The sequence below is a fragment of the Amphiura filiformis genome, chromosome 19 (assembly GCF_039555335.1).
Source record: "Amphiura filiformis chromosome 19, Afil_fr2py, whole genome shotgun sequence".
NCBI classification, from domain to species: domain Eukaryota; kingdom Metazoa; phylum Echinodermata; class Ophiuroidea; order Amphilepidida; family Amphiuridae; genus Amphiura; species Amphiura filiformis.
The window spans coordinates 52,485,409-52,510,864 of record NC_092646.1 but is presented as its reverse complement, the minus strand read 5'-3'; the positions used below and the strand labels follow the sequence as shown (position 1 = coordinate 52,510,864).

The 25,456-nt window shown below is 37.0% G+C and overlaps 1 protein-coding gene across 5 annotated transcripts in view; it reads right to left on the bottom strand.

Annotated features, from left to right (window-relative positions):
* Positions 1-25,456, bottom strand: part of LOC140141464 (uncharacterized) — a 106,312-nt gene that overhangs the window by 46,306 nt on the left and 34,550 nt on the right. The window contains exon 1 of one of the 5 annotated variants that reach the window (XM_072163332.1): positions 9,472-9,595. The exons of the other annotated variants lie outside the window; for them this stretch is intronic. Coding sequence (XP_072019433.1) covers positions 9,472-9,493 — 22 coding nt within the window. The 5' untranslated portion in view covers positions 9,494-9,595. Of the gene's footprint in view, positions 1-9,471; positions 9,596-25,456 lie in introns of those variants that run through there. 5 annotated transcript variants of the gene reach the window in all.

The following is a 25,456-nucleotide window of genomic DNA, read 5'->3' as shown; positions in this document are numbered from 1 at the left end:
ATCACAAAATACTCCTATTAGGAAGTTTTGTAAACTTTCTCTTCAATAATTCCTTGTGACTCCAAAGTTTTATCACTCGGCATAATGGCCTTTCATGGGGGGGGGTGTACTAAAGTTTGGTTCGAGTAGGGGTGTGCTGCTGAGAATTTGATATACAAATTTTTAAAGAAATTTGGACCCAGCTGCTACAAATACGCAATTGAATCATTTGCAACACAAATCACATATTTTGGCTCCAAACAAATCTTTGTGAAAAATCTAAATAAAATTTTTTTTTTTTTACTTTTTTTTTATTTTGCAGTTTTCAGATTTGGAGAGTCACTTGACCTTTAAAGCCAAGTGCTGCAATCATTTGTGGTTGATTAAAAAAATTATGTTATCTTGGCGACATAAAAACACAACAAATGCATGAAGTTTAAAGTTAATTAGAACCGGATCTCTATCCTTTTGTTGATTATTACTGCATCAGCAACCCTCTGCCTAACAATGCATCAGTAGGCCATAGATGTACCCAAACAACAACCCAATTAACATACAGGACCTTTTGTAATACTGATTGTCTCATATCACTGCATCTGCAGTCGAAGGCCTAACAATACACAACTAGCGTAGGTCCAACATGTACTCAAAACAAAACTAGTTCAAAGTTAGTAAGACTATAATCCAATATAGCCCATTATTATGTTTTGATGAATCCAAGTGTGTGAAAATATTGGATCCAACACATATAATGATAAAATTGATGCTTTTACGCTAATATTTATTGGTCTCGCTATGAGTTTTAAAATATTGGACTCGACTACGCCTCGTCCAATATTTTAAAACTCATAGCTCGACCAATAAATATGGGCTCAATCGATCCAATTTTATATCATTAACGGCATTAAGTTTAATAACTCATTAATTAATTGCTTTCTCCTTTTGTATGCTCTGTGTGTACAGTCGCAGCAGGTGGGGGCATAGGCTATGTCAATACACACAATGACTGGATTGCTATACAATAGTCTGGGGCACTGAATGCTATTGTAGCACACTGATGTGCTCTAGGCTAGTGCTATTCATTGTAAAATTTTACTGTTTCAATGATGTCAAAAACAGTCTGTTGAGCTTGGGAAATTCCCAAGGAGAAAACATTCAAGTGAAAGTTAAATATACTTTTTGAAATGAACTTAGCCCGGCAAGCGCTGCATAAATTTTAAGATTATATACCTTTTAAAATTTGCATAAATTGAAAAAGTTTTTCAGAATTGACTTCAGGATTCCCTTTTAAAGGAGAATACCCTTTTCTCACCCTTTACAAGTCAGTGAGCTCTTGAAAGTCAGGCTGCTATAATATTTTGCAATACACCTGCTTTGACGAGAAGCGTACATCGCGTATTTACTGCGTTGAAACACACTTGTCTCTGATTGGCTGCTGAGGCGATCTGCTATTGCCGAGTGGAAATTTATGAATGAACTTTGCGCCGTACGCATTGTTAGCGCCAACTTTGCAACATCAAGGTAGTACGCGCTCGTCTAAGGTTTACTGCAACATATTGGTCGATCCTTCATGTAATCATTTCGTGTAATCTAATATCTCTAACCCTAATCCTAACCCTAATCATAATCATAACCCTAATCCTAACCCTAACCCTAATTTCGTGTAAAATTACATGAAGGAATAACCAAAATATTATAAAGACAAAATACCAGCTCAATCTCGACTATGTGGAAAGCTTTTTGGACTTTCAAGTCTGGTCAACAACACCATAAAGTTAACAACCACAATTGAAGGCAACTTTCTCCCTGAATTATACGAGGACAGGTCTGGGAATAAATTTCACTAAACATGTCAAAACATCTTGGCTTTAGAAGTAAAATTGTTCAATCATTTAATTAATGTTTTATTTTCTTATAAAGTCGCATCATCTGCTTACACATGTATGCACCCTCAAATGTATGGTATAACAAAACCATGTCATGTGTCCATTGTTAAAGTATGGAAGTATGTGGGAGGAGTTCTATGTACTATGGCGATCAACGAACATCGAAATCATGATGTGTATCATTTTACAATAACAAACATTGTTACTATGGTAACAACAAGAGATGCCAAACCCAGGTGCAATTTTGCATCACACGCACTGGCAGAAAATGAGAACTAAAGATCTGAATTTAACAAAGATGGGAAGAGGACATATCACTTTGGAAACATGTGTTTGTAAATATAAACAATCTGATCAATAAGGAGCTACCCTAGACATGTTTTTTTTGACAATGCCAAATTGTTGCTTTTAGATCAATAATGTCAAGCAACTGTCTAGACACATTTCAGCCAATTTGCATCATCTATGCACCCTCGCTGCATCAATTTTGCATCTCCGCATGATCCTTACCGCCATATACCGTATTGTTTGTAATAAACGCCCTGGGGGCGTTGCATTTTTCCAAAAGGGGGGCGTTTATTGGAAGTGAATTGTCAGCTTAAAAATCGTGTTCAATTTCCCGATGGTGCTCCTATAAAAAGGAGGGATTTACGACTATACATGATGGCGGCGCCCAAGGAAAATGATATTTTTGTGGGAAATACAACAAAATTACACCTGTAAGTGCATGAAATTAGTGAAATTCTACCATAATTAGGCAATGAAATGCATGGGAGTTGAGTCATAATAGGTTTTGTCCATTCAATTTTGCGATCGTGACTGACATGACTGATGCAAATTTTAAGCTTACCTACACGATATGGCATGGAAATGTTTGCATTTTTGTCAATTTTTCACAGAGGGGGGCATTTATTAGAGGGGGAGCGTTTATTACAATACAGTACATGCTCTAACAGCAATAAGCATGTCACTTCTTGGCTGCATCCTCTCTACATCCCCACAGCATCCTCATCCTCCATGATTTGACTTTAGACACATCTCCTTTTCCCTTCCCCCTGCCTTGCCTTCATCCTTTCTCTCTCTCTCAGCAGTCCGGTTCGACTGCCTGATCAGGAAGTACTGCCGAATCAGGCAGTATGTTGCCGAGTCAGGCAGTATGGTATCCCACAATGCAATGCTCTATTTCAAATAGAGCATCTTTTAATATACCGTTATTTCTTGGTTTAGAGTAAAGAAGTAGGTAAAATATATAAAATTATGAATGAATGTACAATTAGTAGTAATTTTTCATAAATTTTAGTTAAAATAAAGTTAATTTGCATTTAAATCAAATTTTTAAAAAACCGTTAGAAATTGTTTTGTTATTTAAATTATTTTTCTCCCGGTGGAATTTTTTTTCGCCCAGTGAAAAATTGTCAACTTACATGTAGCTCATGTGTGTCAAAGTAAAATTTCCCCCGATCTTTTATAATATCACCATGAACAATTTCAGTTCGGGGGCACTCGTAATAACCGGACGTTTCTGATTTCAAAGACGGGTCAGTGATTTCACATACCGGGGTCTGTGATATCACATACGTCGAGCTTTGTTGACAATTTGGCACGCGATGCAGCACATCGGAACGAAGCTGAGTGTATTACAATAAGCTTTCCTATGTTTAGCAAATATCTACCTGTGCAAAAATTATATCTATCTGTGCAAATTCTGACAAATGGTCCCAGAACACACCTGGATTGCAATGGCTAAAATCAAATGTTTTGAGGTAAAAAAAATCCCAATTTTACTATCCAATTCATGAATTGGATAGTAAAATTAGCAGGCACTCAACATGCTCAACTTGGGCTCTAGCTACAACCCTGATAAGGCCTATACACAAAATTATTCCCACTGCGCTGGCACGTTCATCAAAATTACATATATCATTTGCGACTGGGTTTTGAAACTAGGGAGTATGTGATACTGTAAGGTGACATAACGCTTCAAGAGTATTTGATATCAGAGACGTCTTTGAATTAGCAGTGCCCCCGAACTGATTTAGTCCTTAGTCTGTCAAATTCGGAAGGGTTACCAAAGGCTGTGTTGCCTAACTCGGCAACATACTGCCTGATTCGGCAGTACTTCCTGATCAGGCAGTCGGACCGGACTGCTCAGTGAGTCTCACTCACTCATATTGCCCATTTTCTTCTTTTTTCCATCTACATTGTAAACTATATAGGCCTACACTTTAATCTCATTTCTCATAACAAAATCTACTAATTCAGTTCTGAGGTTGTGATCACCCTGGCCTGTATATTTACTTGTGTATTAATAGTATCGGTTAGTGCAGCATTTCTGGCCAGTCCAAAGTGCATTTACCAGTGAATAGAAATGGGCTGTGGCCTCCACAAGCTGCATCAGGCTGGAGTGGCTGGCACATGTCCATAGGCCAGGGTCAATGTTAATGAATGCATGGGTATATGGGCAAAATGGAAAGGTTCTAGACTGCAGCCAGCAAGCCACAACAATTTGACCAGGTGATGGTCTAAATGTGGAGGGTGTGCCATACATGTGTACCTAGACCATTAGCAAAGCAAACTATGACAGATAATGTGAAAGTGACACAATGTCCTTAGGCTAGGTCAATGTCATAGCATGGGCATAACAGACTGCAGCCAGCAAGCCACACCAATTTGACCAGGTGATGGTCTATATTAATATGTGGAGGGTGTGCCATACATTGTGTACCTAGACTAGACCATTGGTAAAGCAAACTATGACAGATAATGTGAAAGCGAGGCAGTATCCTTAGGCTAGGTCAATGTCATAGCATGGGCATATCCCATGGTTTTATTATAAACAGACTGCAGCCAGCAAGCCACAATAATTTGACCAGGTTGTCTAAATGTGGAGGGTGTGCCATACATACATGTGTACCTAGACCATTAGCAAAGCAAACTATGACAGATAATGTGAAAGTGACACAATGTCCTCAGGCTAGGTCAATGTCATAGCATGGACATATCCCATGGTTTTATTTCAGACTGCAGCCAGCAAGCCACAGCAATTTGACCAGGTGATGGTCTAACTGTGGAGGGTGGGTGTGCCATACATGTGTACCATTTAATTATAGCAAAGCAACCTATGACAGATAATGTGAAAGTGACACAATATCCTTAGGCTAGGTCAATGTCATAGCATGGGCATATATCCATAGTCATAGGAATAGTATTAAAGCGCCCCTTTAAGTTTTCAAGTGACAATTACTGTCTAACCAGCAAGCGTCTCCTTTTCAATGCACCGCTAGTAAATTCTGTTCAAATGTCCAAAATAAAATTATCATTTTAACTTTCTCACTAATAGATTATGATTATTTTGCTTTCAGATGCACTGTATTTTTATTGAATTTTGAGTATGAATGAATTCCCAATTTTGACTTACATTTTATCATTTGAATAATTGCCCCCTCCAAAAACAAACAAAAACAGTGTTAAAAATATAAAATGATGCCCAATTAATTAATAAATTAATTACATTATCTTGTTCAAATTAACAGGTCAAATGAGCTAATTAGTGATTAGTATGCATTACATAAAATTACATAAAAACAATTTGCATTATGATTTAATATTGATAGTATAATTTAATTCCAATGATCATGTTCATGCTTTCCTTTAAAAAAAATCATTCATGCCCCAGGCAAGAAAAGAAAATTCTATATTTCAACAGACAGGCAACTGAAGTGCAATGTCCCCAGACCAGGTCAAAGATCAGTTTATCAACTGAGTAATGTGTGTGAACTGGTGAAGGGGAAAAGTTGTGGTTTGACCACAGACTCTGTTATTGACATGTAGGCATATAGAAATTCATGATGAGTATGATCAGAGGCTAGTTTTTCTAGGGTCTGTGGTGTGATTCAGCTCTCAGATGCTTACTGGCTACCAAGCATGTCTTGCACACCACACTCATATGTGAGGAATTTGCTTCACAATACCAGCAGACAGAATGCTTCTGTTCAATTAATGGTGTTTAAATAATTGACCTTAATTGAGGTCAATGTCATACAACTAGCCAGTATGAATATCAGTTTTGTTAGCAATTGAAATTACTTTGATATACCAGTCTTACTGCTGGTGATACTAAACCAGCCAACCATAATAAATGCCAAGGCCCACTATTTGTTACTAATTAGAATGACTAATTAGTCCTTTCCTAATTGATGGAATTGGAAGGAATTACAATGCACTGACCATCTGCTAAAGCTGTTGACATTTTAGCGTTTAAATCGTTTGGGAGCCGTTTCAACATAACTTTTTTTTATCCGCACTGGACACTGGACAGATCTCATTGTCATACCAATAATCTGGGGCATTCTCAATAAAAAAAGTTGCCCCTGGTCATGAAGATTTTCATTGGAACACGGGGCATTTGCACAGGGACTGTCTTTTGGAATTTGCAGGAGAGCAATAAATAGCTCTTCTGGAGCCTTCAAGGAGAGCTGACAGCTGCTGTTTATAGCATTTACAACAGAATATAAGGAGAGTATGGTCAACTAAGGAGAGCTGAAATCACTCTCCTATAAGATTTAAGGAGAGCAGTAGAGAGTGATTGCAGTTTGGCAGTGCTTCAGGGACTGTCTTTTGAATTTGCAGGAGAGCATTAAATAGCTCTTCTAGAGCCTTCAAGGAGACCTGTTTAGAGCACTTACAATAGCATGTAAGGAGAGAATGGCCAACTAAGGAGAGCTAAAATCCCTCTCCTATATCAGATTTAAGGAAAGCAGTAGAGAGTGATTGCTCTCGCAGTCCCTCAAGGCAGTCCCTGTTTGCAGGTTCAGCAGGGGTAACTGGATCCTGCTTATTTCCAACCCTGACTGTTGGCCTATTCAAAATAGGAAAAATGAACCAAATTGAATCTCTAACAGTAACAAATTTGATACGAATCCATACCACACCAGCTTGCAAATATGACAAAAGAAAAAGAAAGAACCCAACAAAAACAAAATCATCACATGTGCCATAAAAAACAATTAAAACTTTTCATCCAAAACCACAACATGAATTGATCATAACGTACTAATAGATGACATTGAATTACATCCAATTGAATAATAATATTCACAACTTACCCAGTACCACCAGGTTCAACAGACAATGTCACAAAGTCAGGCGTTCAACAAAGCGATTAATTGTCATTGAATCCAGTACTAGCTAATATGATGAATCACAAAGCCACAATCAGCATGAATTAACACTTGGGTCTCAAACATGCTCATACCAGTTCTTTAATTCTCTGCGTGCTAGCCATAGGCTTCGACATAAAAAGTCCTAAGTTTTAAGGCATTTTCTCAAAATATCAAGAGCTATTTTAAGAGCCATTGAACCAATACTAGGCTTGTTTGTACTCATTTTAATGCATTTTCATGCTGATCCCAAATATGGTCATGAAAATTTTCTAGAATTTGTTTATTTTTTTAACAAAATTTGAAATTTGTCATCTGCAGTCAACCTTTTGAGTGTGTTGTGTACAAAAACTCATGCTCCACAACATGAGGTCAAATTTTGAGCTTTGATTGTTGAAAAGAGCCATAGAGGTTATTGAACTCTGCCACTGGAGATGAGATTATTTTGTCTAATAGTAATTCCCTAGCAACTTTTCTCTCTGTATTATTGTACTTTTTGAATTGAAATTGAATGGAACAAATTGCAGCTTGCTTTTTAATGTGTGGCTTCATGTATGTACACACACAGTCAGTACAAAAAACTGTTGTTAATATTTTACATGCAATGGTGAACAAGACATCAATTTCACAAAAGTGAAATCTCCAAGTGCAAGTGCACCTCCATTTCTTTATCAAGTGCACCTCCATTTCTTTATCCAGAAAAACAAAATTTCCCTCCAAATGACCAAACTTCCTGGCAAGGAGATTGCCAAATTACCTATTTTTTCAGGCATGTGTGTCCCTCATTAGGTTATCCATTCAAAATTCCGAACAACGAGGCCGAATGCCGAGTAGCGAGGCGGAAGGCCGAACATGCTCAATACTAGTATAGTTTTAATCTTCTCAAGCTGAGAGTCATTCTTGAAGGACTAGGCTTTACCTGTATTGCACACAGCTGGAGTGAGGATTTCAAATAGAAGTTCCCCAATTGTATTCTATTTGAAACCCATACTGATACTCCCTCTGTGGAAGGCTTTAGCTGAATCTTCCACAGGGGGAGGGTGGATTTCAAGTGGAATAGGCCAAGGAGTGTGGGTTTCAAATAGAATTTAGACAATTGGGTAACTCCCGTTTGAAATACTCACTCCAGTTGTGTAAGATGCAGGTAAAGCCATTTACAGGGGGAGTGCGGGTTTCAAAATGATTAACCCCAATGTGCAATAACGCTTTACAAATAACACCAATGGAACACACGGTACATAAATAAGTTTGCAAAGAAAATCATTTCTGTTTTCTGACTGATAATTTGTGCAATTGCATGACCTTTAATGAATGCCCTCCTTTTGACAAAAAATTGATGAAATCAGCAAACAATTAAAATTTGCTTTTGGAAAAGAAATATTTTTGAAAAATTTACAATTAAATAAAAAAAAACATTGTCTGCTATTTTTATATACATGTCACATCTGTGATTGGTAGGCTAAATTCATGTGAATTGCTTCAGTGAATATAATAACAATGGCCAGCTCACAGCTGCTCAGGAATAGTAATCAAAGACGATAATTTTTCATAAAAAGCCGAAAAATTGTTACCGCAGCCAAATAAAAACAACAAACAAACAATAATATGTCTTGTTGTTAAAAAAGATGTGCATTGAACCAAAATAATCTTTATTCTGTAACTGCTAGAAATCTGTCACTGGTCAGCTTCAACAATACCACTACAATTATCATTCAGGAGCCCTGCAAATACGGTGAGAATCAGAGAATCGATTCAAATCACTTTCAATATACCTAGAGACAATATTACTTCCCCAAAATATAAAGACATAACATAAAAAGTAACACAGTCGCTACAAATTTGCCTATAGCTTCAAAACTATTAATCGTATTCACAATATTTCAACATCAAAAGAATGGTGGTTTATGTATGTACGTATTTTGATACCCGATTCACCCAATTTCGTTCAATATTAACACAGCATTATTATTATTAATCCTTAAATTCAAAAATTGCAAATGTGTAAGCGCTAGCTGCGTTACTTTTTGTGAAGACTTTATATAGGGATTTCCTAGTACAGTCTAACCTCTCTTATCCGGACCTCTTTTATATAGATCTCTCTGGTATCCAGACATGTGATCTTCATAGAAAAACAAGTTTTTCATGTTTTGAGAACTTGATTTCGTGCACAGAAGCATTTAGAAGGATATAACTATGTGGCATACATTAACTCATCTTTCAGTGTTATAATATTACCCCATTTGCTGTCTCAATGTTAGCACTTCAGACATTCAATGCAGAATTACATGTAATTCACTTATCCGGCCAATGCTTAGAGATAAGGGAGGTTTGACTCTAAATATTTAAGCACACCTGCTTATTACATTGTAATTTAATAATTTTCAATTCAAATCAATCTAAATGATACATTCAAGTCAATGACTGAATAAGCAATTCTTAAAACTCACCAGTTAGCACTGTGTACAACATTGTACATGCCACATCTAATAGCCACCCCTAATTACTTCACCATTATACATTACGTTAACTCTAAGTATTCCCCTGTCCTCTTTCTAGTCTACCATTAACTACAACGTCATTTTTTCCCCTGTCTACATTCAGCTGACGTACGTGTACTTTTCACACTGTGTTACAATTTACACTGCGCCCTCTAGCAGCTAAGACAGTGTGACGACAAATCCATAGCTATATCCCGACTCGGGGATAAACAAACCCAGTGCACGAATCGTTTCATCAACCGCTCCAAATTGGTTCCTCTTGATGATCCTAATATACGACGCTTAGTGCAAAAGGTAGTTAATCTTGCACTGATATTCACTATCATACTTTCATTTTCTACTGTTCATACTGTACAAGCCAACATCTTCGCGGACAGATATTTTCGCTGTTGCAATGTTTAGCACTCACTCATACATTTTCACAAGGTGGTGATTTCACAGTTGTAGATTTTTTAGTAAAAGCTCAGTATAAGCTTCCTGATTGTGCACATTCATGGCACTAGGATCCACAACACGCTCATCTACACAGTTCTTTAACCCAATACATTTGTACATTAATTGAATGACCTCAGAAAATTTGGGTACAAAAACTCATACTCTGCAGCTTGAGGTCAAATTTTGCACTATGAGTGTTTAATTGAGGTTATTGAACTATGCCATTGAGGTGAGGCCATTATGGTCCATAGTCATCCAGAAGTAGGGCTGTATATTATATTATATTTTAAATTAGGGCCAGTGGCAGCCAGTACCTTCATCTATTAATTACTGCCACAAAATTACAAAATTATTGGTGAAATTAAATGGCCCTTGCTTATGTTGCAAAAGGCAGCTTATCTTGCACCAATGTTATCTACATACATACATCATACATCATCATTTTATTTCATTCAAATCAACATACACAATATATATAAAAGACACAACATTTGAATGAGGACTAGAGATGCTCAAAAGGCCCAAAGGCCTGAAGTGAGCACCCCCCTTACACTACCCTAAGTTACAACATACATTTACACAAACTTTACAAATAAAAGAAAAAAGAAAGAGGAGAAGAACATGCAAAGAAAGAACCAATATAAATGGGTGGGGATGGGGGAGGTCATTAAATAATGCCTAAATATTAGATGTAATTTTTTATCATTATTTCAACTGCTTTGATTTATGGTAAAAAGGATGTGGTAACTAAAAACTTTAAATATTTATGTCACTTATGGCTGTGCATGGAGTTTGCTTGCAATAGGATTCCAACTGTTCACATCTAATCAAAACTTGAACCAAATTTGTTACATACACACACACATACTCACCCCCCCCCCCAACCGTGGACCTTTTTGTGTGTGTGGTTGTTAACAGTGAAACCGTGGACCCACACACACAGACATATCATAATCAAAGCGTGGACTTCTTTGATATTTCACCGCTAACCGTGGTCCTGGTATTACACCTACCATAGAGGACCCTACCCCATATGCAAAGTTATGCTGTATAGCACCCTCTGCTGCTGTCCTACAACCGTGGACATCCACGTTTCGCAGTTTCTGGTTTTTCACTACATAAGTGTGGACTCAAAGTCCACGTTTGTAGGTGAAAACAAGCGCACCCCTACACCCGTGTGTTTGCCGGCAACCACAGACACTGTATATTGCTCTCTAACTGCGGACGTGTGTGTGGTGTTTTCATCGCCTAACCATGGACTAAAATGGCAGATTTTTTGTATGATACCGAGCGAATTTTAGCTATCACTGCGGACTGTAGTTTTTAAACGTATGGTCCGCGGTTTTGAGCGAGTCTCGCTCAAATACATTAGCATGCATTTGAGGTCTTTTGCAGCAGTTTGAGACCAAGGACGATCCTCGGATGGATGCAAGTCCGCAGTTTAGAGTGAAAAATCTTGTGTGTGTCCTCGTTTGCCAGCAAACACATACGCAGCCTGACATACAGCCTGACATACGTGAAAGTGATTATATACATGTATTCTCTTGCCTTATCAGGCGAGACAAAAATGTGTAAAAAATAATTGTGATTAAAACAAAATGCACCACGTTCATTTTGTCAGACATAATCACATTCAATAATAAACAAATGCTGCAAATTGCCATTTCTCAAAGTCTGAGCTTCAGACCTTGTAACTGAACTTGTATTCTCTATAGATAAGAGAAACAATTGGGGATTGTATGTTCGATTTGTCATCACTGCACAGCAGCAAATCTCTACAATGCCCTTGTAGCACTCGCTTGCCCCTCCAATGTACTGCTGGTACCCACAGGATTAGGATTTAAGTTATGTAAGTTGCCTTGTTTCTTTTTTTGCGCTTGTTTACGGCGATTGCTGATGACGCCCGCGATAGTGTACAGGTATGGATTGAGTGCAGAATTTATGGGTAAGATAACTGTTACAGACCATGCGAAAACTGAAGGAGGGAGAGTCAGTACACCAACTTGCACCAAAATACCCAGTAGAACAATCGGTGACCAACATAAGAAGTCTGTAAGAACAATGGCAGCTACTTTGACTGTCATTCTGATTTGTTCTTTCATATCCTTGTTTAAACCAGCACGTTTTGATGACTCAAAAACATATCGCACAATCTCCACATAGCACAGCAGTATAACGAAGTAGCCGATTCCATTAAGACCAAGGAACACTGCTACAGCGTAATACAAGCCAGGTACGTGGCCTAGCGATTGAGAGTTAACTATGAACTTTCTATAACGGTATAAATTGGCATTTTCGGATTAATTATTTTACTGTTACATTCTTTGAGAATTTTTCAATTTGAGCAAGGGAGGCCAATGCACACATGAGAGTTATCATAGAATTTATCATTTTTCCCTGCAAAAATGGATGGAACAACTCCCAATGCAAAGGAAATCAACCAAAGTAATATAACTGTTGCAGCCGCTGATTTCTTTCTTAACTTGTGTTGGGAGAAAGGAAATCGGATGTTCATGAATCTGTCAATGCTTATCAATGTCACAAAGAAAACAGAAGCTTCACTTGATATTATTGAAATTGCTCCAGTTATTCTGCAGGTAATACCAGATCTCCAGGTTTCAGCTTGCATCGGAAAATATTCACCAAAGTAAATATCAGCAGATGCAATAATTAGCATATAGATGCCCATGAGTAAATCTGACATTGCCAGATTGTTAAGCAAGAATGTTTGAACTTTGTTCTTTTCATCTTTTGATTTCTTTCGACTTAAAACATACAAATTTCCACCTAAAGCATTCAAACCAATAAGCCACATCATTACCATCAACACTCTATCTGACAATAACCTATCGCATGTCAAATACGGGGATCGCACATCAATAGCATTACAGTTCATATCACTTGGTACATAACACTCACAAATTTCTGTTTGGTTCACAACAATTTCTACCTCTTTTGGGAGCCCAATAAATGAATACGGGTCTATTAGGGTCAATCTGTTTTCTCGCAATCCAAGGAAAGCAAGTTCAGTTAAGCTGTTGATATTAGGAATATCTGTAAACTGGTTGCCAGATAATTCCAGAAAATGGAGATTTGTAGTGTCTTGAAACAGGTGCACATCTAATGCACGAAGCTGATTGAAATATAGAAACAGGATTTGTAGGTTTCTTAATCCTGCAAATATTCTGGGATTCAAATCAGTTAAATGGTTGTAGCCCAATTGAAGAAGTGTCAAAGTTTCCAGTTTCCAAAATAAATCGGAACTCAAGTTTACAAACGTGTTCTTGTGTAACAATAACACCTGTAACTGGGGTAAATCATACAATAACCTATTGTCTAAAGATGTCAGGTTATTTTCTTGGAGGAATATATAGATCAGATTATGCAGACCATGAAACAATTGCTTTGGTAGATGTTGTAGATGATTTTCAGAGAGGGACAACTTTTCAAGGTTCGTCAACTCTTTGAAGAGCCCTCTTGGTAAAGTGGTCAGGGTGTTGTTATATAGATATAGCCGAACCAGCTTCTTGTTCTCACTAAACAAACCCCCATCTAGTGAATTTATCCAATTTCCATAGAGGTATAATCTTTCCAGGCTAGTCAACCCTTTGAACAAACCTCTTGGTAAAGTGGTCAGGATGTTGTTTTGTAGATATAGCCAAACCAGCTTACTGGTCTCATTAAATAAATCCCCATCTAGTGAATTTATACGGTTTCCATAGAGGTATAACTTTTCAAGGCTTGTCAACCCTTTGAACAAACCTCTTGGCAAAGTTATCTGGATGTTGTCATGTAGAAACAGATTAACTAGCTTACTGGTCTCATTAAACAAATCCCCATCTAGTGAATTTATACGACTTCCATTGAGGTATAACTTTTTAAGGCTCGTCAACCCTTTGAACAGACCACTTGGCAAAGTGGTAAGGATGTTGTCATGTAGAAACAGATTAACTAGCTTACTGGTCTCATTAAACAAATCCCCATCTAGTGAATTTATACGATTTCCATAGAGGTATAAATATTTAAGGCTTGTCAACCCTTTGAACAAACCTCTTGGCAAAGTGGTCAGGATGTTGTTATATAGATAGAGCCGAACCAGCTTCTTGGTCTCGTTAAATAAATCCCCATCTAGTGAATTTATATGATTTCCATACAGGTATAAATTTTTAAGGCTTGTCAACCCTGTAAACAAACCTCTTGGCAAAGTGGTCAAGGTGTTGTCATGTAGATGCAAATAAACTAGTTTAATGGTCTCACTAAACAAATCCCCATCTAGTGAACTTATCTGATTTCCATACAGGTACAACTTCTTAAGGCTCATCAACCCTTTGAACAACCCTCTCGGCAAAATGGTTAGCTTATTGCCATGAAGTTCTAGTCGATTGAGATCATGTAAATAATCAAAATTGTGTTCATCCAGTGTGTGTATCTGATTTGCAGAAAGCAACAACGTCTGAAGTTGTCTCAAATTTGTGAACAACCTAGTTGGCAAAACTGATAAAATATTATTATCAAGAAATAGTTCAGCTAAACCAACTAAATCCTCAAAAATTTGAGCTTCTAGTATTTCCAATTGATTACCACTTAAGTACAATTTACTGAGAGTTTTTAAACATGTAAATGCTTGAGCATGTAGTTTGGATAATCTATTATAACTAACATCAAGTTGCGTTAAGTTTTTCAGATAGGTAAAGGTATTTTCTGATATTTCTACTATGGTTTGTCCTGAAAGGTCTAACACATTGATATTATCTGGATATATTATCAGGGACTTATGGCTTGACTGAACATTGTAATCCTGACATTTGAATTCTCGTATCTGTTACCAAGAGTAGCATTACAGTTAGATGGTAAATTGAAAGAACAAATATGGTTTGAAAATAGGAAACAAGAAATAGTGTGATTGAATTCTTTCACATGACAGTGTTTTGCATCATCAGGTAACAGAGGAATCCCATAACCCTCTTTCATTCCTTCTTTATCAATTTCCTCTTCATTACAAAAAGGCAGAGACTGGTTTATCGCTATGTAACGGAGAAGGATACTAGCGTTACCTTGCAGCAATAACTGGAGCTTCGTGTGAAAAATACAATGAAGCAGGGTTCGTCTGCTGTAATAACTACATATCTACTTTGGCATTTCAGCAGTTCTCCTTGTTTTTCAGTGTACATGAATGTATCAGGATCCAGTGCGTGAGGTATTTGAATCATAGTTCCTATTCCGACTGATGTTTCCACATGCACACTGCAAGTTGTTCTTAGATCGCCGGTTAATGTTGTCACGTTCTGCCCAACAATGCTGTCCACTGTGAGAAGGCATGGTCCAGAGCTGTTTTGAGTTACATTCCAAAGAGGAAATATGTGTAAATCTGCACTGCAGGGTAATGTTGGAATTTGGAAAATGAATGAACACAAGAGAACAGTGACAAGGGTTTTAATAACGAAACTGTTTTTCTTTTCCATCTTGGTTGACCTTTGATGCATCGCAGCTTAGAGGACTTTAGTTAAAAGCGTTCATTATATGAATCAGTACAATAGACCACTTGACATGTGACGTCATTGACCAGCAGTAAGCGTGCAAATTATGGCAATTTCCATTGTTCTTTGCCCTGCAATGTGCGTATATATGCATCGTAGTTTGCTCAGGACACATGCATTTTAGATCGCCCACCACATTTCATATAGTACAAGAAAGCCATTGAACAGTGTAGCGGTTCGTTCAAGCATATCAATAGACTAATCCCTCGCTTTTGTTGATAGTCCAAGTGGTCTATAAACAACCGATCATGTTCACATGTGACCGTATGATTTGTTTATATCTTTGCAGTTGAGTTGCGTATTGTACTTCAAGTAATTTTTATGAATCTACTGGTAAATACAGTATAGAGGCCATGCAGCCAAAAATGCTCTATTTAACGGTTTCATAGGACAGATGTTTTAAATTGACAAATCATATATCAACAGGTTCAGAAGAGTCTTTTCTGCCATATTGACAAATTTATATGCATGTTCTATTCCGTATCCATGGCAACTACTAAACATAGGGTTGACAGGTGACGCGGGATGATACAAGGAATTGACTACCAGCGCCAATGCGTGTCACTCCGTTGGTTGTACTATGGTACGATCACTTCATGAGTGTGTATAACCGTCTCCACGCCATGTATGCCACTAATATTTCCATCATAATAATAAAACAACGGCTCCTGTGTTTTATTCAAAATCTCGGATTATGACAATACTAATGCACCTGAAGTGTTGATTTTTGCAGGATATCTTACTTTACTAAAGTACATTACAATCATGTAAAAATCAGAGCAGTAGCAAAGACCCAGTTGACGGTGATGTCTAAAATACGGGAGAATAAAAAGCTCAGTGATACAAGTTGTTCAGTATAAACTCGTTGTATGTCTCGCATTAGACTGCTGCCCTCAATCGTCAACCGTCTGGATTGACGACTGAGAAAACTACGTGGAAAAAAGTGACGGATTTTGCAACAGGATGCCTGTGGCATAGAGCATGCGCAGTTGTGTCCAAATTGACCTTTTGACCGAGTTTGTTGTTTTTAGAAGTTCAGAGCGATTTTGTCACAGCGGCGCGGTACAGCGATGTGGTACACGGCCGCCGCTAGTCAGTCGCACTACGGCGCACAACCAAAGTCGCATTGAATAGTTTTCAGAAGTCCGTCATGATAATGACTAGGTAAGATAATCAGTCGTCACTACAAAGCATACACAGTACATGCAAAGTGTAGACGGCTGATTGGAATTAGTCTAGTCTCGTATATAGATGGTCCAGCAGTAGGCAACTGCTTTATCCGTTTATCAACATAATGTTAAAGGCCATGCTGATGCTGGTGACTGATACAAATTCTATTACAAGCTACTGTAGTACACAAATATTATACCCAATCAAGGAAACAAACAGCACACATGGGAGGGCGATTTAGCACAGCTGTAGTTCCCTCGCTTTGCACCACTGAGGTCCCGGGTTCAAGCCCCGGCGCGGCCCAAGGACTCATGTGCACTTGGTTTATCCCGATTCCGCTCTCGCAGGTTTTCTCTGGGATCGCCGGTTTCCTCCTGTATCACAAAAATCGGTGATTAGTTGTTTGGTTATCAAAAACTTCCTTCAACCAATGGAATTTGGGGAGCTGCACAGATAATTGGTGGATGTTACAATCTAAATGCGGATAGGTGTGCGCCGTTCGGCAGCAACTAGCCTAGTTGATGAGATCTGATTGTGATGATTCACCATTGCAGCGAAATTACAGCGCTTTGAGTCCTCTAAGATCTGGAGAAAGGCGCTTTATTTATCCAAAATTTATTTATTTATTTTATCACCTCTTATGATGAGAATGTCATACTGTGTAGTGTCGTAATTTAAGAATGCGCAAAAAATTTAAGAATGTGCAAGAAAGCACCATTAAAACAAGGGCAGATAATCCAGTATCCTGTCTCCACCAAATCTTTGTACAGTTTTGATGGTAGTACACAAAAAAGCTGGTACCAAGCTGATGACACTACATGTAAACCACGACTACGTTCACTGATGTTTGCCTTTTCTAAATGAAGTCCATGTAAGAAGTGAGGGGAGAAACTGTTAGACTGTACTTGTAGTTATCTGGTCCTGTGTCACAACCTGGGGTACCTTTGTGTTACATAGTAAAAAAATGAAATGTTTCAAACATTATACCTACATGTCTCATCTGAAGTGGTTCATCCTCTGAGCATTTTGACACCCTTTTTATGGAAATCGGTTAAAAATGAGAGAGTGCGGGCAAAAACAATCACAAAGTAGGTGGGATTTAAACCCCACCTCTTTTTTCCACATTTACAATCATTCTGAGCAAGTATTACTAGTAGTCTTTTAAATGACCATGTATTTATTTACATGGTTTAGATGTCTGGGAGTTCATTTAGACATTTTTTTACTAGATTTAAATTTTTAATGGGGGTTTTAGATCAAATTTACGATATGAATCCCTCCACCTAATCCTCCTCCCCCTAATCCTCAACCACCCTTGGCACATTTCATGCCAAACGTCATAAGAAAATAATTAATAATTATTTTTAAACAGGTTAAAAACATGAGTAATACAGAATAAATTAGCCTCAATTTAAGACCTAATTGAATCTTCTAAATGAAGGAATACTCAAGAGACAGTGTTTTGAAATCCAAGCTGCACATCAAAATGTAACAAAACCACCTTTTTGGGTACCCCAGTATATGACACAGGATCATCTACTTAACTGAATTTTACATTCCAAATAGGTTTTATAACTAGATTTTAACACCTAATCACAATGGAAAGAGATTCTTAAGTGATCTGTTGAATGTTGCCATTAAATATAAATCTTTCCCGAATGTGAAATTCACAATATTCAACAAAGCATAAGCACTGCTTCATATGAAAAGGATTTTGTATTTAATAGCGAATGCACTAATGGATTTTTTTCGAATGCTGGTTTCATACTTTCCTGCCACTTGCCGCATTCTGACGATTTTGCTTCACCACGCAGTCGCTCCAGAAATCGAGCGGCGACCAGCGGTAAGCTAATATATCTATCACTCCACACCCCTTTGGGCAAAGCGGAAGAACGCTAAGAGTTGAATTCCAGTCAACTCGGGCGGTGCCGCTCTTCACGCATGAGAAAAGATTCAGATTCAACTTTATTTGGCCACGGAGGGCCAACTTTAACCCTAGGTTGTTCTTCCTTGGGGCCGTGCAGGATTTAGAGCGTAGCTGAGCGGCAACATTGGCTTTCAGAGTCATGCCACTGCTGCACAGCAGAAAAGTGCAAGCGGCATGATCAGCCGGCCATTGGCCTGTAACTTTTTGGCCTGGCCGGTAACTTTTCTGACTGGCATCTAGTTGCCGGCCCTGCTGGCCGGTAACTTTTTAAGGTCAAGCCCGGCTGGCCTGTAACTTTTTGAAGCATATTTCGAACACTAGGCATGATGATGCGTCGCGCTGCTCAGCGGCATGTGGCAGAAAGTATGAAACCAGCATTTCACACATTGTGCAAAAATTCCTATAGAAATTTGTTACATTGAATAGCATATTCTGATGTAAAATATTTTTCAATCGTTTAAAAATTAATTTTGTCACCTTGAGGAAATTACAATGAAGCAAATTTTGCCTATATTTCCTGCAAACAAAAGGGAGAAAACTGATAAAATATAACTCCAGGTTATAACTTCATGACAATGTCTAAATGATAAGTTAACTTCTCGAGATGGCTAAATGACACATCAACTTCAAAAGATGGCTATATGACCAGTTAACTTCATGCACAGGTCCAACATCTTGATACTAAAATGATGTTCTTCATGCAAACATAATATACAATAAAGTATTTTTAAGTTGATTTAAGTTGATATAATAAATATATGGCTAAATGACAAAATTAATTTGAAACATTCGTAATTGATGGCTAAATGACAAATTATTTGCTATCTTCACTAGATAGCTAAATGAAAAGTTACTGTAAAACCTTGTCTACAAGCATATAGAGTGCTTTTGATGAAAGCTAAATTAATCTAGATGCCATCCGTCGGACAAAACTATAATATTATGGAGTTTCAGCAAATTAATTACCGATACAAGCATATATACAAACAAGTACTATGGTAAGACCAATCTATTGTATTGGCATACTTACGGCTGTCTCGTTTTAATTTAGCTTTCATCAAAAACGCACTATATGCTTGTAGACGAGGTTTTATGGTATTTGATATCGTCAGTAGATAGCTAAAAAACAAACATTTTGCTATCCACCATAGAGAACTAAATGACCAAGTTATTTACTATCTTCGAAATAGCCAAATGATAAATATTTTGCTAAGTATAAAATGTCTTTCTAGCAGAATTGTGCCAAATGCCTATACTGCAGGGTGAAGCGGTTACATAGCTCTGCTGAACGTGTACATTCTATGATTCAGTGTACAAATTAAGTGGTAATCCGGTAGTCCTGACACCCAGATATGCAGCCCGACGGACAACCAGAAATTCATTGCAGGTTATCCGTCGGACACCCACACTTTTTTCACCTTCATGCAGTATAAAAATGATTTAGTCCCGATATTTTATTAAGCTTATGAAAAATCAAATTGCTTTCCAGTTCTGTCTAGTCTTTGTACTCCTCAAAGCTTTGAAGTTTCAAACCACCACATCCCCACATAATTAGTTAGGGCTCGAGTCGAGTGTGCGCTGTGTGGCCTTCTTTCAGTCCAGTAGTACTGTGGCTTTGTGGGCGCAATAGCGGCGCCTGTGATGATGATGAGGCTTTGACATTATCAGCCAAAAACTTAGATTTTAGAATCTTATGACACTGGATTTTGTATTGATTTGTGTCTTTTCTTTTATTTTGAGTACTTATTACTTTATTAGTAGGATATTTTATTAAATCCCAATTTTGGCGGATATCACGGATTACCAAAAACTCTGGCGGATGACCAGATTTCATGACCTGATCATCCGCCGGATAACCTGATTTTTTTCTTAATTTGTACACTGTATAGGGGTTTGTCTGGTTCTGAAAAGGCAAGTGGCGGCCTAATTGCACCTTCACCTAAAGTGACATGAATACAAAATATCAAGGTCTTGCTCAAACTAGTCATATTCTATGCAGTATTGGTATTGACGATGCTATACTAATTTACATGTAAATTGGTGTAAACATTGTTACACTGTGTTGACGCCATCTTATGTTTAATTATAACATTGTGCACTAGACTAATATCCGAGACAGAATGCATCGTTTTTACCAATGTTCCATCTACATGTAGTGACTTTATTACAAACCCATTTTGAGGCAACCTGAATGACATCGCACTGTAAATACCGTATCATCAGATGTCAATATAAGCAAACACAACATAACCTTGCTGAAAACATCTAGGTCGTTACACCATAGCATTTTGCAGTTTATATTTGACTTTGTACATGTATCAATCTGTTAATTCTAATTACCGGTACTTCTAAAGACAGCTTCTGATACTTCATACATTGTATGTATGGAAAATTTCCGTTGCATCATACCACAGATGCCTATATCTGCATCTGACGCTATTCAATTTGTTATTAGACTTGAATAACAAATGCACCTCTTCATATCTATTGTATGTTAACGGCAAAGTTATTCTGTAAAGCCTCATATTTTTTCGCTGATTAATTTTTGTGTGATTTGAACTGTTGGAGCAGTTTTACGTTTTCTTAAATTTGCAATTACAAACAGTTAATGTCGAAGGGTAAAAGATATTTTTGCAGGCTTTTAAATTGGCAGACTGAAATTAACCAAAAAATAAGAACATGGCGAAAATTTCTCGCTACACAGTAATAACTCTGTTAATGAACATGTATGCCTTTCAAACATGATTGGGCTATTCCATTTCAAATCTACACTACCCCTGTGGAAGATTTCGGAAATATCTTCCACAGGGGGAGTGTGAATTTCAAATGGAATAAACACATTAGCAGCTCCATTTGAATTTCATACACCCTCCGAGAAAGATTCAACCTGCATCTTCCGATGAGGGATGATATGTTTCAAATGGAGTTGCTAATATGTTCATTCCATTTGAAATTCATACTCCCCCTGTGGAAGGTATTTCCAAAATCTTCCACAGGGGTAGTGTGGATTTTAAATGGAATAGCCCATTGCAGCTCATTACTCATATTTTAGAATCAGTATCTAATTGTTAAATTACTGAATAAATAATAACTCTGGTACAAACATCTTTGCTAGTCATCCCATTCACTATGGACAATGGCCTCATCCCAATGGCATAGTTCAATAACCTCAATTAAACAATCACAGTGCAAAATTTGACCTGAAGTTGCAGAGTATGAGTTTTAGTACCCTAATTTTCAAAGAATGTACAAATGTATTGGGGTTAAAGAACTGTGCCCCTGATAGATGAGCATGCTCTGGATCCTAGTGATTCTACACATTCTAAAAGCACTCGATTTCAAAATCGTCTCTGCTCCGTAAAAGGACACATTTCAATCAATATGATGTATAAACTGCACATGAAAACAAAACACGGAGACAGACAATGATGACAACATATTCGATGAGGAAGGAAAGGAATTTGCAGGTATGATAGCACCAAACAGATTTGATTGTCTCATCTGTGGTTGATACAATCTAGGCACGTATGCTTTGTAATTGATTGCGATGAAGCTTCAGTCACTTTTTACCATATGCACCAGGCTGGCGCCAGGTTTTTAACCTTTTGAGTGGAAAATGTGAAGTATAACAGAGACTGTTTTCTTCACCCGTCATCTCGTTTTCTTTCCTCTCCTTTTTTTGAACATCACTGTTATGACAACCTGCATAGGTATGAATTATTTACTGTAAAAGTAGTCATTTTTCGTGCGTGTCATTTTTCGCTTTTCGCCCATTTTGAACGCTTGTATTATAAAAATTCATAATTTTGAGTTTCCATAATACATTGACGTATTTTACATAGGCCTATAGAAATGGAATATATTTGTGTTTTGTTATTTTCACGATAGCTGCGTAGTAGCGAAAAGCGTGAAAATAAATGTAGCTTGAAAATATCCACTTTTACAGCATGTCAACAACTTAGTATGACAGATTGGGAACATCATGCACATACAATAGAGCATCTATCACTTGGATCCACAACATGCTCATCTACCAGGGGCACCATTCTTTAACCCCAATACATTTGTTCATTTATTGAATGACCTTTGAAAATTTGGGTACAAAAACTCATACTCTGCAACTTGAGGTTAAATTTTGCACTATGATTGTTTAATTGAAATTATTGAACTATGCTATTGGGATGAGACCATTGTGGTCCATAGTGTATGATGCCTACATCATGCCCATACTATAGGCATCTTTGATGGATATTTTTGAGAAGAGGCATTCAAAACTTGTCCTGTGTAATGAACGAACCAAGTTGATTTCAAATTCACAATATTCTTTCCTCTATACGGAAAGGGCACGGTGGCTCAGTGGTTACGGCCTTGGACTCATAATCTGAGAGCTTGCTCGACGTGCCTGGGTTCGATTCCCCGTCCCACCACCGTGTTACGCCCTTGGGCAAGGCGCTTTGCCTCGCTTGCCTCACCCCACCCAGGTGCAATGGGAAGCTGTTAGGGGTAGTCACAGTTGTTGTACTTATGGACCCTGCGCCACTTGTAGGCTGCAAACGTGGTTCCGACATATTCTAATGATGGCGGAATAAATGTAAAGCGCTTTGAAGCTGTTTACGGCATAAAGCGCTATATAAATCTACATTTTTTATTTATACATTTTCTATTACATGCGCCTTTTTTTAAATGATTTCGCCATTTTTGTCCAAAGTGGATTGAATTTGGTAGAAGAATAGAAGTTAATTTGTAACAATGTTAAGATTGTTCGAAAAACTTTTTGTAATTTTTAGGGTCATTTAACCTCTTCCAGAAATAAATGGACTACCCTACTTAGCAAGTCTGTCCACCTGTAGAAGAGTGGTTTTCTTTTTGTCGCTTTGCAACCAATTCAATAGCATATAAATTAACTATGAAATACATTTAAAATAGCTCAAAATCAAAATAAACACATCTAGATATATATTAATATGATGTCTGTTTGTTTTAATTGTTCAAAGGTTGAAACTAAAACTAATTTAAAAACTAATTAAGCATGTAAATGTGTCATTTTTATGCAGAATAAACATGACATTTACACTTTTTATAAAATGCAAAATCATATCATGAACTTTAAAACACTTACAAAATTATCAACTTTCCCATTCACCAAGCTGACAAAACTATTATCAAAATAAATTCTGAAGATGAAAAATAACATCACTTTCTTTCCTCACTTTCTCTTCCCAAGTACTTCAGCAGTGAAGGGTAAATGATTAGTTGCTTCAATAGGCCCAAGGTTATGAGTAACCTTCTTCACTTCCAATACAGATCACTACTTTATTTACGCTTGCATAAAGTGATCGAAACAAGCTAATTCAGCCAAATGTGATGTCGTATTCTCACCATTGCCAAGGTTACGACAATGCCTCATCTGGCGCTGTCTACAGTAGATGGCAGACAACCTTGGTTTTGACTTTGAAAAAAAGATTTAATTTAATAAAAGGTTAAAAAGAGGGTTTTTTTTCCAATAATTCATTCCAGTTGTTTGAATTCCAAATTGAATACATCTATGGTAGATAGCAGACAACCTTTTTTTAATTACTCAGTAAAAACAATGTTAGGTTTATGGGTTTTGGTTATGAGGAGTTCCAAGCATTTTTCAAATAATTAGGACTTCATTTTGTTTGTTTTAATTCGAAATTAAACGACCCTGCCCTGTTTGGCAGCTCTTCTTTCCTCCCTTTCATGCTGCGTGACCTCCCATTCAATCTGGTGAAAAATTATGATTATAAAATTAATTTGATTAACAATATTTTTGTTTCAGTGCTGTCCTTTGTAGAGAGCGGATTACCTTTTTTGATTATTAACTTTGTAAAAACAAAAGGTCCTAGTTTAACTGGTTAAGAGAAGCAACATATTTTTCTAAATAATTCATCATAATTCAATTTATTGTTGGTTCAAATTCAAATTTAAATAACAATTCATTTTTTTTCTAGTGCTGTCTACTGTAGATAGCAGACTCATTCAGTGTTTAGTTACTCCGTAAAAACAATGTTAGAGCTATGGTGTAAAGGGTTATGAGGAGTTCTGTGTATTTTTCCAATATAATGAATTCATACTTCATTGATTAAATTCCAAAATTATAGCTCCTTGTACTTCTAATCTAGAGAGTGCTGTCTACAGTAGATAGCAAACCACCATTTTTGTTTGGTACCTTGGTAAAAACAAAGTTACAAGGAGTTCAGTAATATTTTTTTCTAATATGAATTCATAATTCATTTCAATTATTTGAATTCCAAATTTATAACTCCTTTGATAGATACTTCTGTTCTACATGTAGTGCTGTCTACTGTAGATAGCAAACAACCTTTTTCTTTACTTGGTAACAACAAAAGGTTATGCTTTCACTGGTTTATTAATTTTTCAAAATTCACAATTCATTTTGTTGTTTTAAATTCCCAATTAAAATAATCATTTGATTGACATCAATATAAAAATGATATACTACTGCTGTCTAACGGAGATAGCATGACAGTTTGGTTTATTTGAAACCAAGTGGTCTAACTGGTTTTAAGAAGAGTAACACATACAGTGTACGTACATATTTTTCCACTAATTATAATTCATTTTCATTAGTTTCTAAAATTGAAATTATAACTCATTTGACTGACACTGCTCTAGAGCTGTCTTCTGCAGATAGCAGATGACAGTTTCCGCTATAATTGAAACTAAGTGGTCTAACTGGTTTAAATTTCAAATTAAAATAATATATCATTTGACTGATCTTGTTCTGGTGCTGTCTACTGTAGATAGCAGATGATAGTTTCGCTAAAAAACAAAGTGGTTTAACTGGTTTTAAAGAGGATTAACTTAATTAAAAAACAATAAT